Source organism: Gossypium hirsutum, chromosome D11 (assembly GCF_007990345.1).
Source record: "Gossypium hirsutum isolate 1008001.06 chromosome D11, Gossypium_hirsutum_v2.1, whole genome shotgun sequence".
Lineage (NCBI taxonomy): Eukaryota > Viridiplantae > Streptophyta > Magnoliopsida > Malvales > Malvaceae > Gossypium > Gossypium hirsutum.
In genome coordinates this window covers 47,485,405-47,500,962 of record NC_053447.1, presented here as the reverse complement: position 1 = coordinate 47,500,962, position 15,558 = coordinate 47,485,405, and the positions used below count along the sequence as shown (strand labels likewise).

The following is a 15,558-nucleotide window of genomic DNA, read 5'->3' as shown; positions in this document are numbered from 1 at the left end:
TTCATCTTCAAGACTGCTACATCATCCCTCACCTTGGTTGTCCACTAAATGATCGAAAGAAGGTGGATGGGCACCTCTTATATCCAATTGCTGAGGTGGCACATATTGTGGATGATAAGCCTCCACCACACAGATTTGGCTTGACTTGCCGAACTTGCTCCTATTTGGATCTAGAAGAGTCACTTGGTTTTCCCACTCTAACCTATCATGTCTTTCAAGGGGAAAATATATAGATTTATTCTATGATTCTCATACATGATGCCAATTAATACAATACAGTGATAAGAGATGGTTAGTGATAGTGGTTCACACCATAGGAGGTGTGGAGAGTTGTTTAGTAACGTTTGAAAAGAGTTATATTTCATGCCCTTAGACCTAGATAATTGCATGTACTTGGGTACATTTAGTGGAATTTTAAGACATTTTATTTTTTTATCATTTCATTAGGAGCTTGAAATGTGTTTACATGCTAGATACATTTAATTGCATGTGGAACAGTTGTGTTTAGTGGTTTTGCAGGTGCAAGATGTGGAGAGAGAAATAAAGGAGTGAAGGTTTACCGGGGCAAAAGGTTGGACAGTTTATCACCTTATATGCCGTGGCAATTTCAAGAAGATGAAGGAGTCAACACTCATTGCAGACCAGTTTCAGCCCACTATACTTTTACTAGAAAAATCTACCTAAAAAAGAGGAGAAGATATCGTGGGCTGTTGGACTAACCCTAGGAAGAAAAGCTTATAAAATTCTAAAAGAGGAAAACCTAAAAGTGTGGAGATCCAGAGGCAACAATAGAAGGTAAGGGTTAAGTAGAGACAGAAATAGGAGATCAAAGGCAATCCCTTTCAACCACCACAGGACACTGCACTACTAGATTGAGGATTGGTTTGGTGATAGCCATCTTCCTAAGTTCTATTATTTCTTAATATGTTCTCCCGTGAATTGAATTGATCGAAACGATGTTGGGTGTTATTTTGAACTTGAATTTTAATTTCCAACCGATGAGCTAGATCTCATAGGGTTGGGATTACATGATGAAAATTTTTACTTTCTTTAATGGTTGAAGCATATATACAATTTAATCTACAGTTTCATTCAATTGTTTTTATTTCTCAATTGTATGAGTACATTTTCTAGACATAGACAAGTGTGTAGTATGCCCATAAACTGAATCTAATTTTGAAAAGGTTGGATTAGTTGGACTAAAATTGAATGATACAAGCGGGTACTTGACCGAATACTTGCAGTAGACTCTACACATAGAGCAGCGTTTGTATAGAGTGAAGACAAAAGAGTGTAGGGTACCATGTTAAGGCATATAGACACAAGCCAGGTAACTTGAGATCTAGCTTTCAAAAGAAGCAGGTCACTTTATGTCTCTTCTGAGCAGTAGATTAAGTACGATTTTGTTGAGGGATTACTGAAAGTAAGGGCAGATTCTTAGTAATCCCAACCTTCCGAATCAACATCGTAAACCTTCTATCCTTTGCCACAGTATCTTTCCCATAGCATTCTTAGTTATTTACTTATTCACTCATAGATTATTCATGTAATTATTCTCGTAATTTTCATTGCATTGTCACTCTTACTTTGCCCTAACATTTTCTAGTATTAGTCAGTATACATTTCGCACACATCCTTACTATTTTAAATTACCACAGCATACTTAACTTGGTTTTGCCATAACATTAATCATAATTCATTATAATAACTTGACCACACCTAATCCGATTCCAATGGAGATGATCCCAGTTATCACTTTATTACTTGATTCAACATGTATACTTGCACAATTTACATATCATTTTACACACGATAAGTTTTTGGCACTGTTGCCGAGGATCGACAATTTGGTGTAATTTTGTTTAGTTATTTTACTTAATTCCATTAGTTTTATCTAACTTAGTTTAATTTAATTTCTACAAGTTTTCCATATGTGCATTAGAAGAGGCATTCTGGCTAAAAAAGAGTATCCTTTTGACCCAGAGATCGAGAGAACTTTACGAAAAAGGTTGAAATAACAACAAAAAATGGCTAGGAACAGGAATGACTCTGGTCACGATGATAATCCAAATGGTCAAGATCTTAATCCTCCTCTTCGTAAGGTGATACCTGGTATGAATGATAATTTGCATGGTCAAGACACTAATCCTCATGTTCGTAGGGTGATAAATGACCGAGAAAGACCAATCTAAGAGCATGTTATGCCAATTTTGGATGATCTGAATCCAAGGATAGTTAGGCCACAAATACAAGCTCAGCGGTTTGAACTAAAATCGGTAATGTTTCAGATGTTGCAAATAGTAGGATAGTTTGGTGGTTTACCTACTGAAGATCCAAGATTACATTTAAGGCTTTTTCTATAGGTTTGTGACTTGTTTAGACAACACAGTGTTCCTAAATATGCTCTGCGACTTAAACTGTTTCCATATTCTTTAAGAGATCATGCGAGAGCATGGTTGAAAGCTTTGCCGTCGAGAATAGTGGCATCATGGAATGACCTTTGCCAGAGGTTTTTGCTACGGTATAATCCCCCAAATATGAATACCAATCTTAGAAATGGCATCATATCTTGTCGATAATTAGAGGATGAAACACTATATGAAGCCTGGGAATGATTTAAAGATTTAATTCAGAAATGTCCGATGCATGGATTTCAACACTAGACCCAGATGGAGATATTCTATAATGGGATGAATGCGCATACAAGGATGGTAGTTAATGCTTCCGTCAATGGCACTTTGTTGGATAAATCTTATAATGAAGCATATGAGATTTTCGAAAAGATTGCCAACAATGATTATCAATATTCGACACCAAGAGTTGATACGGGTAAGAGAGCTGATGGTACTATGGAGCTGGATGAAATCACTTCATTGACAACCTAAGTATCTTCTTTGGCTAATATGATTAAAACAATGAAAAAACCCACTACAGTTCAAGAGATGAAAGTAGCCGAGTTATTGTGTGTTTATTGTGGTGAGGATTAAGTGTTCGATGAATGCCCATCAAATTCAACATCTATGTACTACATGGGTAATTTTAACCGAAATAATAATCTCTATTCCAACACCTACAATCCAAGGTGGAAGCAGCATCTGAACTTTAGTTGGAATAATCAAGGTGTGGGAAATTTTAACAATTCTACAAGACAGAACGCCAACAGTGCACTGCCTAGTTATAATCATTCTATTCCAAGGTAGAATACTCAGCAAGGTCAGGCATCAACATCATCATCTATTGAAGCTTTGTTTAAGGAATATATGGCTAAAAGCAATGTTGTAATTTAGAGACAGGTTGCATCCCTCCGAGCTTTTGTGAATCAAGTAGGGCAAATAGCGAATGCTTTAAAATCAAAACCATAAGGAGCATTGCCAAGTGATGCTGAGAATTTGAGATCATCACTCTTAAAAGTGAAACTCAGCTTGATAGCATTTCTCAAGATGCCAAGGCAAGAGAAGACAACTCAAATAACGACCAGGTAAAGATCCCAGAGTCATCTAAAAAACATTCTGAACCTAAAAAGGGTAAGCAGCAAAATGTTGTGGCAGAATCAGATCATGTTGTCAACAAGAATGCCATAGTAAAATTATATCAGCAACTTGAAGGATGACCACCTCTACCTTTTCCTCATCAATTTCATAATTCTAAGCATGATATTCAGTTCAAAAGATTTTTGGATGTATTGAAGCAACTCCACATCAACATACCACTAGTTGAAGCTTTGGAGCAAATTCCTAATTACACGAAATTTATGAAAGATATATTTTCAAAAAAACGCAAATTAGGAGAATTTGAGATTGTAGATCTCACTGATTAGTGCACAGTAATGTTGACGAATAAATTACCTCCAAATTTGAAGGACCTAGGGAGTTTCACTATCTCTTGTTCAATTGGAAATCATCATGTTGGTAAGGCGTTATGTAATTTAGGAGCGAGTATAAATCTAATGCCTATGTCTATTTTCAGGAAGCTGAGAACTGGAAAAACAGGACTTACTACAATTACATTGCAACTGGTTAATCGATCCTACGCACATCCATAAGGTAAAATTGAAGATGTGTTGGTAAGAGTAGATAAATTTATCTTTCCAGTAGATTTCCTTATTTTAGAATGTGAAGCTGACCAAGATATGTTAATTATTCTTGGAAGACCTTTTTGCTACTAGCAGGACTTTAATTGATGTACAGAAAGTCGAGCTGACCATGAGGGTAAATGATCAGCAGGTTACCTTCAATGTATGTAATGCTTTGAAATGTGCTGATGTTAATGATGAATGGCACGCCATTGGGTTGATAGAAACAACAGTGGAGGAGTTCACCAGATGTTTCCACAATAATTCTGACAGTGACAAAGACTCACATGAACAAAGTGATACAGTAAGTTTTGAGGAATTCGGTGATTTTATGGAAGCCATGAAGATAATGGATAGACCAAGGAAGAAGTTTGAAGCCTTGGATTTATCAAATCGATCCTTCAATCCTCCTATACCTTCTATGAAGGAACCCCCTACACTGGAGTTAAAACCTCTTTCACAGCATTTGAAATATGCATATTTGGGAGACAACAGTACTTTACCGGTAGTGATTTCTGCAGAGCTGACACCCAAGCAAGAGGTAAAGTAGTTAGAAGTTCTTCGATGATTTAAGAAAGCATTGGGATGGTCCCTTACTTATATAAAAGGAATTAGCTTTCCATTCTGCATGCACAAGATTTTGTTGGAAGATTGCCCAAGAAATTCCATTGAACAACAGCGAAGACTAAATTCGATCATGAAAGAAGTTGTCAAGAAAGAGATTATCAAGTGGCTTGATGCTGACATTATTTACCCGATTTCAGACAACTCATGGGTGAGTCATTTACAATGTGTACCCAAGAAAGGAGGGGTAATGTGGTAAGTAATGATAATAATGAACTAATATCAACTCGCACTGTCACGGGCTGGAGAGTATGTATGGATTACCGCAAGTTTAACAAGGTAACTAGGAAGGACCATTTTCCCCTACCACTCATTGATTAAATGTTGGGAAAGCTTTCTACTATTTTTTGGATGGTTATTCAGGATATAATCAGATTGTCATAGCCCCTAATGACCAAGAGAAGACAATTTTCACATGTCGATATGGTACTTTTGCGTTCAGACGGATGTCATTCAAGTTATGTAATGCCCCGACAACTTTTCAATGATGTATGATGGTTATATTCTCCAACATGGTGAAAATTTTCTTGAAGTCTTCATGGACGACATTTCTATGTTCAGGAATGGTTTTGACAATTGCTTGAAAAATCTAGAGTTAGTTATATGCAGCTATGAAGAAACGAATCTTGTTTTAAATTTGGAAAAAATTTCATTTCATGGTTCATAAAGGAATTGTCCTAGGGCATAGGATATCACAAAGAGGAATTGAAGTAAACAGAGCAAAAATTGAAGTGATAGAAAATTTGCCACCTCCCACTAGTGTCAAGGGTATTAAAAGTTTTTTAGGCCATGCAGGTTTTTATAGAAAATTCAGCAAGGAATTTTTTAGGATATCTAAACCCTTGTGCAGTTTTTATAGACCTTTCAATTTTGGTGAACAGTGTTTGAGAGCCTTTGAAAAGTTAAAGAAAAAACTTATAGCAACACCAATTGTAGTAGCTTCAGAATGGACACTACCTTTTGAACTCATGTGTGATGTCAGTGATTATGCTGTGGGAGCCATGTTGGGGTAAAAGAAAGAAAAAATATTACATGTAATATATTATGCTAGCAGAACTTTATCGGAAGTGCAGCTTAACTACACCATCACGAAAAAGGAGTTATTGGTTGTGGTGTTCGCATTCGATAAATTTTGTTCTTATCTAGTTGGTATAAAGGTCATAGTCTACACAGATCACCTGCTATTAAGTATCTAATGAGCAAAAAAGATGTTAAGTCGAGGTTGATTAGGTGGATACTTTGCTGCAGGAGTTTGACTTGGAAATTAAAAATTGGAAAGGGACTAAGAATCAAGTGGCTGATCACTTGTTGAGGTTAGAACATGGAAGTGAAAGTGGTCATTACACATTTATTAGAGAAGAATTTCCACACAAACAGCTGTTAGTTGCCACATTATTACCTTAGTATGCCAACATGGTGAACTATTTATTGAGTGGTGCGTTGCCACCCGATCTCAACAGTCAAAGAAGACAAAAATTTCTTCATGATGTCAAGCACTATTATTGGGATGAACCTTTTGTGTTTAAACATTGTACTGATCAAATAATTAGGAAATGTGTCCCTGATGACGAAATCTATAGCATTCTGTAGTATTGTCATTCAGCTCCATATGAAGGACATATTGGAGGGATGAGAACTATTGCCAAAGTACTTCAATCAGGATTCTATTGGCCAAGTCTGTTCAAGAATGCTCATGAATTATATCAGTTATGAAACCATTGTCAAAGAATAGGAAATCTATCTAGGAGACACGAAATGCCATTGCAAAGTATACTAGAAATTGAGTTGTTTGATGTATGGGGAATACACTTTATGGGTCTATTTCCTTCGTCAGTGGGCAAAGTGTACATACTGTTAGTAGTGGACTATGTCTCTAAATGGGCCGAGGCTGTCGCCCTCCCTACTAATGATACAAGGCCAGTGATGAAGTTTTTACACAATAACATTTTTTACAAGATTTGGTACACCTAAAACCATTATGAATGTTGAGGGGTCTCATTTTGACTACAAGTTGGCAGCTAATGCTTTGCATCGATATGGGGTGAAACATAAGATTGCCACAACATATCACCCCAAAAAAAACGGACAAACTGAAATTTCTAACAGAGAAATTAAAAAAATTACAAAAAATGGTGAATCCTACTCGTAAGAATTGGACTACCATATTAGATGAAGCTTTATGGGCATATCGTACCGCATACAAAACACCGTTGGGGATTTCACCTTTTAAGCTTGTCTATGGCAAGCCATGTCACCTTCCTGTTGAACTTGAGCAGAAAGCATTTTGGGCTATTAAGAAGCTAAACATGGATTCGGTCGATGTGGGACATAAAAGGTTGTTACAATTGAATGAAATGGAGGAGTTCCGAGCACTAGCATATAAGAATGCTAAGTTGTACAAGGAAAAGGCCAAGCATTGCCACGATAAAAGAATCATGTTGCAATAATTTGAACTAGGACAACAGGTATTGTTATTCAACTCTAGGCTCAAATTGTTCCCTAGTAAATTAAAATCTCATTGGTCAGGTCCTTTTGAAGTAGCTCAAGTGTATCTTCATGGAGCAGTTACTATCAAAGACTTAAAAATGGGGATCACATTTAAGTTTAATGGGCAACACTTAAAGCACTACTAGGGTGCCCATGTGGATCGAGACAAGCTCTTCATTAACCTTCGAAACGTTTGAGATAACAATTGCTTTTCTCTCTTTTCCTTACTTGTTTTACTTTAATTTTACTTTTTTTTAGTACTCATTTAATATTGTTTCCATTTTTGTTTTTTATTTTTTAAATACTTTTCCATTACTTCTAGAGATAGAATAAAGAATGTGAACTGCGCAGTTGTGAAATTAAGAGGAGTTTGTCATAGCATTACAACAAACTGGGTAAATGGATAACGTAAGGATTACCGTACAGATAAATCCAAGAAGAGAGATTTGTTTTTTCTAACTAGGCCAATTTTGGCTTACTTGGCGAGCCCATGGAAAAGAAGTTCAACTTTCTATTTAAGAATTAGGGCACTTCACATTTTCCCCCTAAAACCTTCTTAATTTCCTTCTTTCCTCCTCCACGTCACGCAACTTCCCTAGCATGTTTCATTTTAGCTAAATTGTCATCACTATCTCCCTTATTTTCTTCTTCTCAATTGTTCATGTCTCTTAAATTTCCCCTAAATTTTTCATTTTTATTACTTTTTCTCTTTAATCTCTCTTTTTTTTCTTCCACTACATTTTCCAAAATTTCTTCCAGTCTTCTCCAATGGCTTGCATCAAAACTACCTCCAAAACTGCTGAACCATCAAAGGCAGGTGCTACTCAGCCAAAGACATTCTTTACAATAACAACATCGTGAAGTGCCTTTTCTATTTTGAGCAAGGGTTCTTGTTTAAAGATGAACCATACATGGGATACGATAAATTTATGCTCTCCATAGTAGAAAAGCATGGGTGGAACATTTTCTATTTGCACCTCGAGGATGTTTTACGAAAAATTATTCGAGAATTTGATGCCCATGTCAATTCTCTAGATTCGATTTTTATCTACGTAAGGGGTAGTTCCGTTCCTTTTTATGAAGATCATATTAATACACAGTTTGGTCTTGCAAGTTCCAAGACGAACACACACCATTTGCTAAAAGTATCCCTGTAGAGGGTTTAGCCTAGGTATTGGATGATTTATGTATCGAAGAAACACGATGGACTATTTCTAGTCAAGAGTGTTATACTATTGAGATGGCTTTGTTGAAGCCTATTGGGAAAGTATGGTATCATTTTTTGAAGAGCCGACTTATGTCATCTACGCACAATACAACTATTTTGAAATAGAGAATGCTTTTGCTTCACTCCATTATAAAAGGGAGAATAATTAATGTCGGGAGCATTATTTTTTAGGAAGTACACTAGTGTGCTGAGAAGAATATTAGTAGCTTAAACTCCCTTCGCTTATTACTGCTCTAAGTCGAACCGCCCAAGTCCCTCTCAATGCTAATGAAGATATCTCCCCTAACAAGGATGGATTGACCAGGACAATCTTTACCAAGATCTAAGGCATTGATGTTGCCAGGGAAACTCAACATAGTCATGCCACCACTTCCTCTACTATGCCTTCTCCCACGACAGCACTTCCAGTTTCTCTTAGCTCCTTGAAACAGCAAATATTGCACTCCTTAAAGTAGTTGGAGTAGAGGATTTCCCTTTTTGAAATCCAACAGTTTCACCTAGCTAAGGAGATGGTTCAGGCCCAATAGTAACAAGCTCAATATTGGGCCGATGTGAGGAGTAGGGATTTGGCTCTCAAAAGATCCCTGTGAAAGAACTTTACAAAGTCCATGCCTAACTTCCCTGTCTTCCCCGCCACTTTGCTTCCATCTTTTGATACTACCAAGGAGCCCACTTAAACTACTGCTAAGGAGCCTACTCAACCTACAACTGAAGAGCCTGAAAAGACGGCATCTCTAAATATTGAAAAGGATGAAAAAAAGAACAAGATAAAACTGCCACTATTGCCACAACCAAAGGTAAAGAATTGGATCCACCTTTGCCACCAGTGCCCATAATTGCACAGGATCGTGACATTGATCATCTGATCGATGAGTTAATGGAAACTAACAATGAGGGGGGAAAATGACCCCCAAAAAGGGAAAGTGACGATATAAAGTCAGTGCCCGAAAATCCACTCGTCGGGTAGAATGAAGTATCTACATGCTAGTCTACGCCAGCTAAGTTTTCTATTTCTTTCATGCATCTTGCATTTCATACCTTTTGCTATGGCATTTATTGTGCAAATTTCTCTTTTAGTTGTTCTCTTATGTATCTGGTTATGCATTGAAGATAATGCATCCCTTAGGTTTGGGGTGTGTTATGCATTTAGGCTGCATTTTATATTTAGTATGTATGATCATTTTAGTATAATCATTGCAGTACAATTAAATCTATTTTGCCATAATAATGTAACTATTACGTTTTGTTTGCCTATGATGAGCACAATTTGTACTTATGATGTTTGATGATGAGCTTAGATTCTTCAATACACCTAGAACATGTAACAGTGGATTAGGTGAATTTAGCTTAGGTTTGGTTGCTTGGAAATTAATTTCTAAGAATGAGATGTCATATACTCGATTTTTTCGAGTTGTAGGGAGTATCTTTTAATGAAATTAGGGACTTTTGAAGCCAAATTCAGTCATATTGCCTTGGCACTATTAAATAAAGGATAGTAGGCACTCCAATGCTTAGAATTTTCAAGTAAGTCAACACCACTTTGTTTGCTCCATCATGTTGTTCACTAGAAAGGTGAGTTTAAGTAAGAGTGTGTAATAGAAAGTAAATAAATTAGGGGCACTCTGCTATAGTAACGGGCTGAGTATCTAATGAGGTAGTTATTTTCTCCATCCATCTTCTAAAGTCAAAAGCCTTAGCTTCAAGAATGATTTCTATTTAAATTGTGACATGATTTAATACTAGGTAATTCGGTGTATGCTCTATTGTGATTATCAAGTAAAAAAATTTTGTGACATGCTAAATCCCCTAATATATTCGATTTTAAAAAAACAAAAAAACACAAATATAAATGGTTTGTACATTTCAAGTATGCTTAGAGCAAGAGTAACTTGAGTTTAGGTAACAAATGAATTGGGTAAATTAGGAGATATTTGTTATGGCTAGAACATACATGGAATTTAGGAAATTTTGTTTTTAGGGAGCAATTTTCTACACTACCTTTGTTAAACCAAACTTTTAAAACTCAAATAAATTTTTAAAGAGAGAAGATGGTTGAGAATTAATGTATATATTGGACTTCAAATAGATTAGCAGTACAAGATGGGTACATGCACTGGCAATATTACTGCATAATGCACTTATGCATATTTTGCTTGAGTACAAGCAATAACTTAAGTTTGAGGGTGTGATAACTCTTCAAAAGAGTTATATTTCATGCCCTTAGAACCAGCTAATTGCTTGTACTTACGTACATTTAGTGGCATTTTAAAACATTTTATTAGTATTTTTGTCATTGCATTAAGAGCTTGCACTGTGTTTACATGCTAGATACCTTTAATTGCGTGTAGAAAGGTTGTGTTTGGTGGTTTGGCAGGTGTAGGATATGGAGAAAGAAATAAATGAGTGAGGGTTTGCTGGGGCAAAAGGTTGGACAGTTTGCTACCTTGTATGCCGTGGCAATTTCAAGAAGATGACCAAGTCAACACTCATTGCAAACCAATTTCAGCCCAACTCTACTTGTACCAGAAAAATCTACCTAAAAAGAAGAGAAGATATCGTGGGTTGTTAGAGTTACCCTAGGAAGAAAAGCTTATAAAAATCCAAAGGAGGAACCCTAAAGGTGTAGAGATCCCGAGGCAAAAATAGAAGGTAGCGGTTGACTAGAGACAGAAAGAGAAGACTGAAGGCAGTCCCTCTCAGCCACCATAGGACACTGCACAGCTAGATTGAGGATTGATTTGGCGACGACCATCTTCCTAAGTTCTTCCATTATTTCTTAATATGTTATCTAGTGAATTGAATTGATCGAAACAATGTTAGGTGTTATTTTGAACTTGAACTTTAATTGCGAACCCATAAGCTAAATCTCATAGGGTTGGGATTACATGATGAAAATTTTTACTTTCTTTAATGGTTGAAGCAGATGTTTGATTTAATCTATAGTTTCATTCAATTGTTTTTATTTCCCAATTGTATGCGTACATTCTCTAGACATAGATAAGTGTGCAATATGCCCATAAACTGAATCAAATTCTGAAAAGGTTGAATGAGTTGGATTGAAATTGAATGATACAAGCAGGTATTTGACCGAATACTTGCAGTAAATTCTAGACATAGAGCAGCTTTTGTATAGAATGAAGACAAAATAGTACAGGGTATCGTGCTAAGGCCTATAGACACAGGCCAAGTAACTTGAGATCTAGCTTTCAAAAGAAACAGGTTACTTTAGGTCTCTTCTGAGCAGTAGAGTAAGCACGACTTTGCTAAGGCATTACTGAAAGTAATGGTAGATTCTTAGTAATCCCAACCTTCCGAATCAATATCGTAGACCTTCTATCCTATATCTTTTCCATAGCATTCTTAGTTATTTACTTGTTCGCTCATAGATTATTCACGTAATTATTCTCGTAATTGCCATTGCATTGTCACTCTTGCTTTGCCTTAGCATTTTCTAGTATTAGTTAGTATACATTTTGCACACATCCTTACTATTTTAAATTACCACAGCATACTTAACTTGGTTTTGCCATAACATTAATCATAATTCATTATAATAACTTGACCACTCTTATACCTAATTCAATCCCTGTAGAGATGATCTCACTTGTCACTTTATTACTTGATTAGACGTGTATACTTGCACAATTCACATATCATTTCACACGCGACATCATTATAATGGATGAGGTTCATATAGTAGGAGGTGTAAAAAGTCATTGTCTTTAAGGAGATGGTGAAAGTAGATTTAAGTAGGATGAGGTTAGGTATCTTATTCTTCTCCCCTTCCTCAATATAAAAAGAAAGTATTTATAGGAAAAGAGGGTCAATTGTGGGACCTACTTGATGGACTTAGGTGTCGTGTTAGGGTTGTGGATGTAGCCTGAGGTGCAATTAAACTTGACTTGAAAAGACTAGTCAAGAGAGTTTCGAATGTGGTGGACTGATGGGTGTCTTTAAGAGGTTTTCCTCATATATTTCTTTCAAATAATATGAGATTCAAATATGCGAAGCTTGGGCAAAGATGCGATGTTAGGGTTTCAAAGATGAGTTTAGGCTCCACGAGAAAAACGGTATAAGAGTTATGGCGTTTTTAAAAATTATCATTAATTATAAAATAAAATAAAAAACAGCCAAGAGGCTTAATTCTTGTCTATTCAAAATTGTCCTATCTAACCATAGGATGGTCATAATCAAAGGTAGCCATTCACAATTTGAGCTTTCTTCGAACCACAGTTACTCATTTTGTTTGTAGACTATTTAGATGTAGCCTTTCCCTAGTGACACACTATTTGAGATTGAGTCTAAATGTATAATTCATCTTAGTTAAGAATTAGTGATTATATGATAAAATTGATATCATAAAAAAGAGTACTATGAATACTATATAAATAAAAGAATATACATGTTAATCTTATAATTAATTTATTAATTTTGTATAAATATATAATAATTTTAAATAAAAAATAATATATACATAACATGAATAACCCAAAAATAATTAATGGAGTCAGGCATTAGGGTCTTGCTTGATGTAATGATTCATCAACTACAAAATCCAAGAGCTCATCAGTTGGGAGGAGATTTTATGCTTTACTTTTTGCATTATAAAAAGTAATTTGATTTAGCTATGGGATAAAAATATACGATACTGTAAATGTATGACACATCATATTGGTGCAGATACAACTGGACATGAATATGATACCATCTGATGAAACTGAAAGGACAATGGAAATTAAAGATTTAGGACAGTTTTTAAACTTGGGTTCAATGGAGGATCGTCCATCTTTGTATTTGCAAAGTGTACACACAAAAACAACAGCGTCATTGAGAAAAATTAGGATAGAACAATTTATATTACCTTACACATATTATTGCTGAGATCATCAAAAATAGAAACATTACTGAGAAAAAAATTTACCTTTACACATAGCACACACACAGCAAAATAAGATCACAGGTTAAAATTTTGGTATAAGGTAAAATAAATTCGGAATTATTTTTGTTTCTTACATATCTTGTTCAAAACAATTATAGAACAACACGTAATGTTACATGAGAAATGATTCTTTTCTTATTGTTCAATAGTTGCAGAAAAATATGAAAATGAAAAATTTAGTGGCAAGATTAATGGGCAAAGGGGCAGAAGGCAACGGTTGAGTGGTTGGCAATGTGCAAGCTGAATTGCCCTCCTTTTCAGTCACATCGATTTGGTGGGTTCCCGAGGGAGGTTTTAGTTCAAAATTGGTGACCAACTTGGCTATGACAAGCCCCAATATTGCGAGTGCGAGGATGATTCCAGGGCAGCTGCGCCTTCCCACACCGAATGGCAGGAATCTGAAATCAACTTTCCCACCAGCCACGGCGGCGTCTGTGCCATGTTCTTCTTTCAGGAACCGCTCTGGCCTGAATTCCTCAGGGTTTTTCCACCACTTGGGATTGTTGGCCAACCACCAGGCATTGACTACCACCTTGGACTCCCTAGGTATGGTGAACCCACCAAGCTTTGCTTCTTCAAGGTTCATGTGAGGGACCAACAATGGGATTGGGGTGTGCAACCTTAATGTCTCTTTCACTGTGGCCTGCAAGTAGGGCAGTTGATGGAGGTTGGATTCTTTCACAGCCTCTCCGTTGAGGACTCGGGAGATTTCTTGGCGGATCCTGTGCTGAACGTGGGGATGGTTCACCAGCTCAGCTATGGCCCACTCCATGGACCACAGTGTGGTTTCGATTGCTGCAACGTTGATGTTTTCAACAATGTAGAGCACATTTTCTTCGCTAATCTCTCCCTTCATTTGAGCATATCTATAATGTGATCAATGGCACAGCTTATCTTGTGCTTGTCCCCCTCAGCAGCCATTATTTCCCTTCTTTTCTTAACATAATAGTTGTTGAAGAAGGCCAGCCTCCTGGTCTGCAAGTCCCTGCACTTGTTCAAGTACCCTCTCAATAAGGGTCGTAGCAATGGAATGAAGTCACCATAATTGTATTCAAAACTCTGAGCCAAGCGGCTTCTCTCCGAGTTGAACCTGGTTGCCTCAATGAACAAGGGGTCTTCCTGAGACTCAAACTTGGCATCAAACATCATCCTACACATGATATTATAAAGCATCAGCTGCAAACGTTTTCTGATAACAATCCCTTTGCTTTTCACATTCTCATCTTTCTTCAAATCATTAACCACCAGATCCATTTCTTCTTCCCACATGTTACTGTAATTGTGCACAACTTTGTTGGTGAAAAATGGCAGTGTCATGATCCTGCGCATTTTGCGCCAATGATCACCGTAAACCGTGAACACCATGTCCTGTCCGTTGCCCGTGAAGATGTCGAAAACCACGTTGCGTGGCCTGGAACCGAACTCCACACCTTGTGTGTGCAGCACCTGGGTGGCTAGCTCAGCGTCTGAGACCACTACAAGGTTTTTAGAGCCGAGTTTTAGGAGGAAAACTGGACCGTAGGTTTGTGCCATGGAAGCTAGAAGGCGGTGATTAAGGTCATTCCCTACTTTGATCCAATTTCCAAATATTGGAAACGGGAAATGGCCTGGAGGAAGAGCAGTGGAAGTGGAAGACTTGAAAAAGAAGTAATAGATAATAGCAAGTGGCACAACAAGGGTGAGTGAGAATTTTATGTAGAGCTGAGGGTACAATATTTTGGTGAGTGCAAGAATAAGTAGGGAGAGAGTTGTGACCAGAATTGGTTTGTTACAAGAATGATGCTGAGGCAGAGCCATGTTTAAAGATGGGAAGAAAGTGAGATGAACTGATGAGAAGGGCTTGGGAATGGGATACAAACGATACGCATATATATTCACACATACATAAAATGTTAGTGGATGAAGTTTGGTAGGAGGGTTGGTGGGTGCCTAATGGTTTTGTAGAGAATCCATGGGCTCTATTTTTCAGAATCAAGGTAGGAAGGCAGGGAAGGGGTAGGGGATATTTTCAAAGTCAAGATTGTTTTTAGTTGGTTGGTGGAGGGAGGGCGTTCAACGTCATGTTTCTATATTATAAATTTATGAATCAACTAAAACAAGATTCTCCTTTAATCAAGCTGCGGATTTCATGTCTAAATGGAGGTGTTACTCGGGTTTTAATGTACAAGTGGTAACCAATTCTTCTGCTGGTAATTCTGCGCTTCTACT

At 36.9% G+C, this 15,558-nt stretch overlaps 2 protein-coding genes and 1 non-coding gene across 3 annotated transcripts; 1 reads left to right on the top strand and 2 right to left on the bottom strand.

The window, feature by feature from the left end:
• Nucleotides 1-2,546: 2,546 nt before the first annotated feature.
• Nucleotides 2,547-2,653, bottom strand: LOC121223915 (small nucleolar RNA R71). The gene has a single exon (XR_005921381.1). It is a non-coding gene; the product is annotated as a small nucleolar RNA R71 (small nucleolar RNA).
• A 4,172-nt stretch (nucleotides 2,654-6,825) lies between these two features.
• On the top strand, nucleotides 6,826-7,143 carry LOC107911174 (uncharacterized). The gene has a single exon (XM_016839057.1). The coding sequence runs from the start codon at nucleotides 6,826-6,828 to the stop codon at nucleotides 7,141-7,143; it is 318 nt and encodes a 105-aa protein (XP_016694546.1).
• A 6,165-nt stretch (nucleotides 7,144-13,308) lies between these two features.
• On the bottom strand, nucleotides 13,309-15,208 carry LOC107913579 (cytochrome P450 CYP73A100-like). The gene is given in 3 exon segments (XM_016842211.2): nucleotides 13,309-13,609; nucleotides 13,612-14,212; nucleotides 14,215-15,208. Coding segments are annotated over 3 exon segments (1,605 nt in total). The 5' UTR covers nucleotides 15,148-15,208; the 3' UTR covers nucleotides 13,309-13,538.
• Between the last annotated feature and the right edge of the window lie 350 nt (nucleotides 15,209-15,558).

Excerpts from the sequence above, each read along its gene's own strand:
- LOC107911174 (XM_016839057.1), top strand. The coding sequence starts at position 6,826 with ATGGTGAATCCTACTCGTAAGAATTGGACTACCATATTAGATGAAGCT.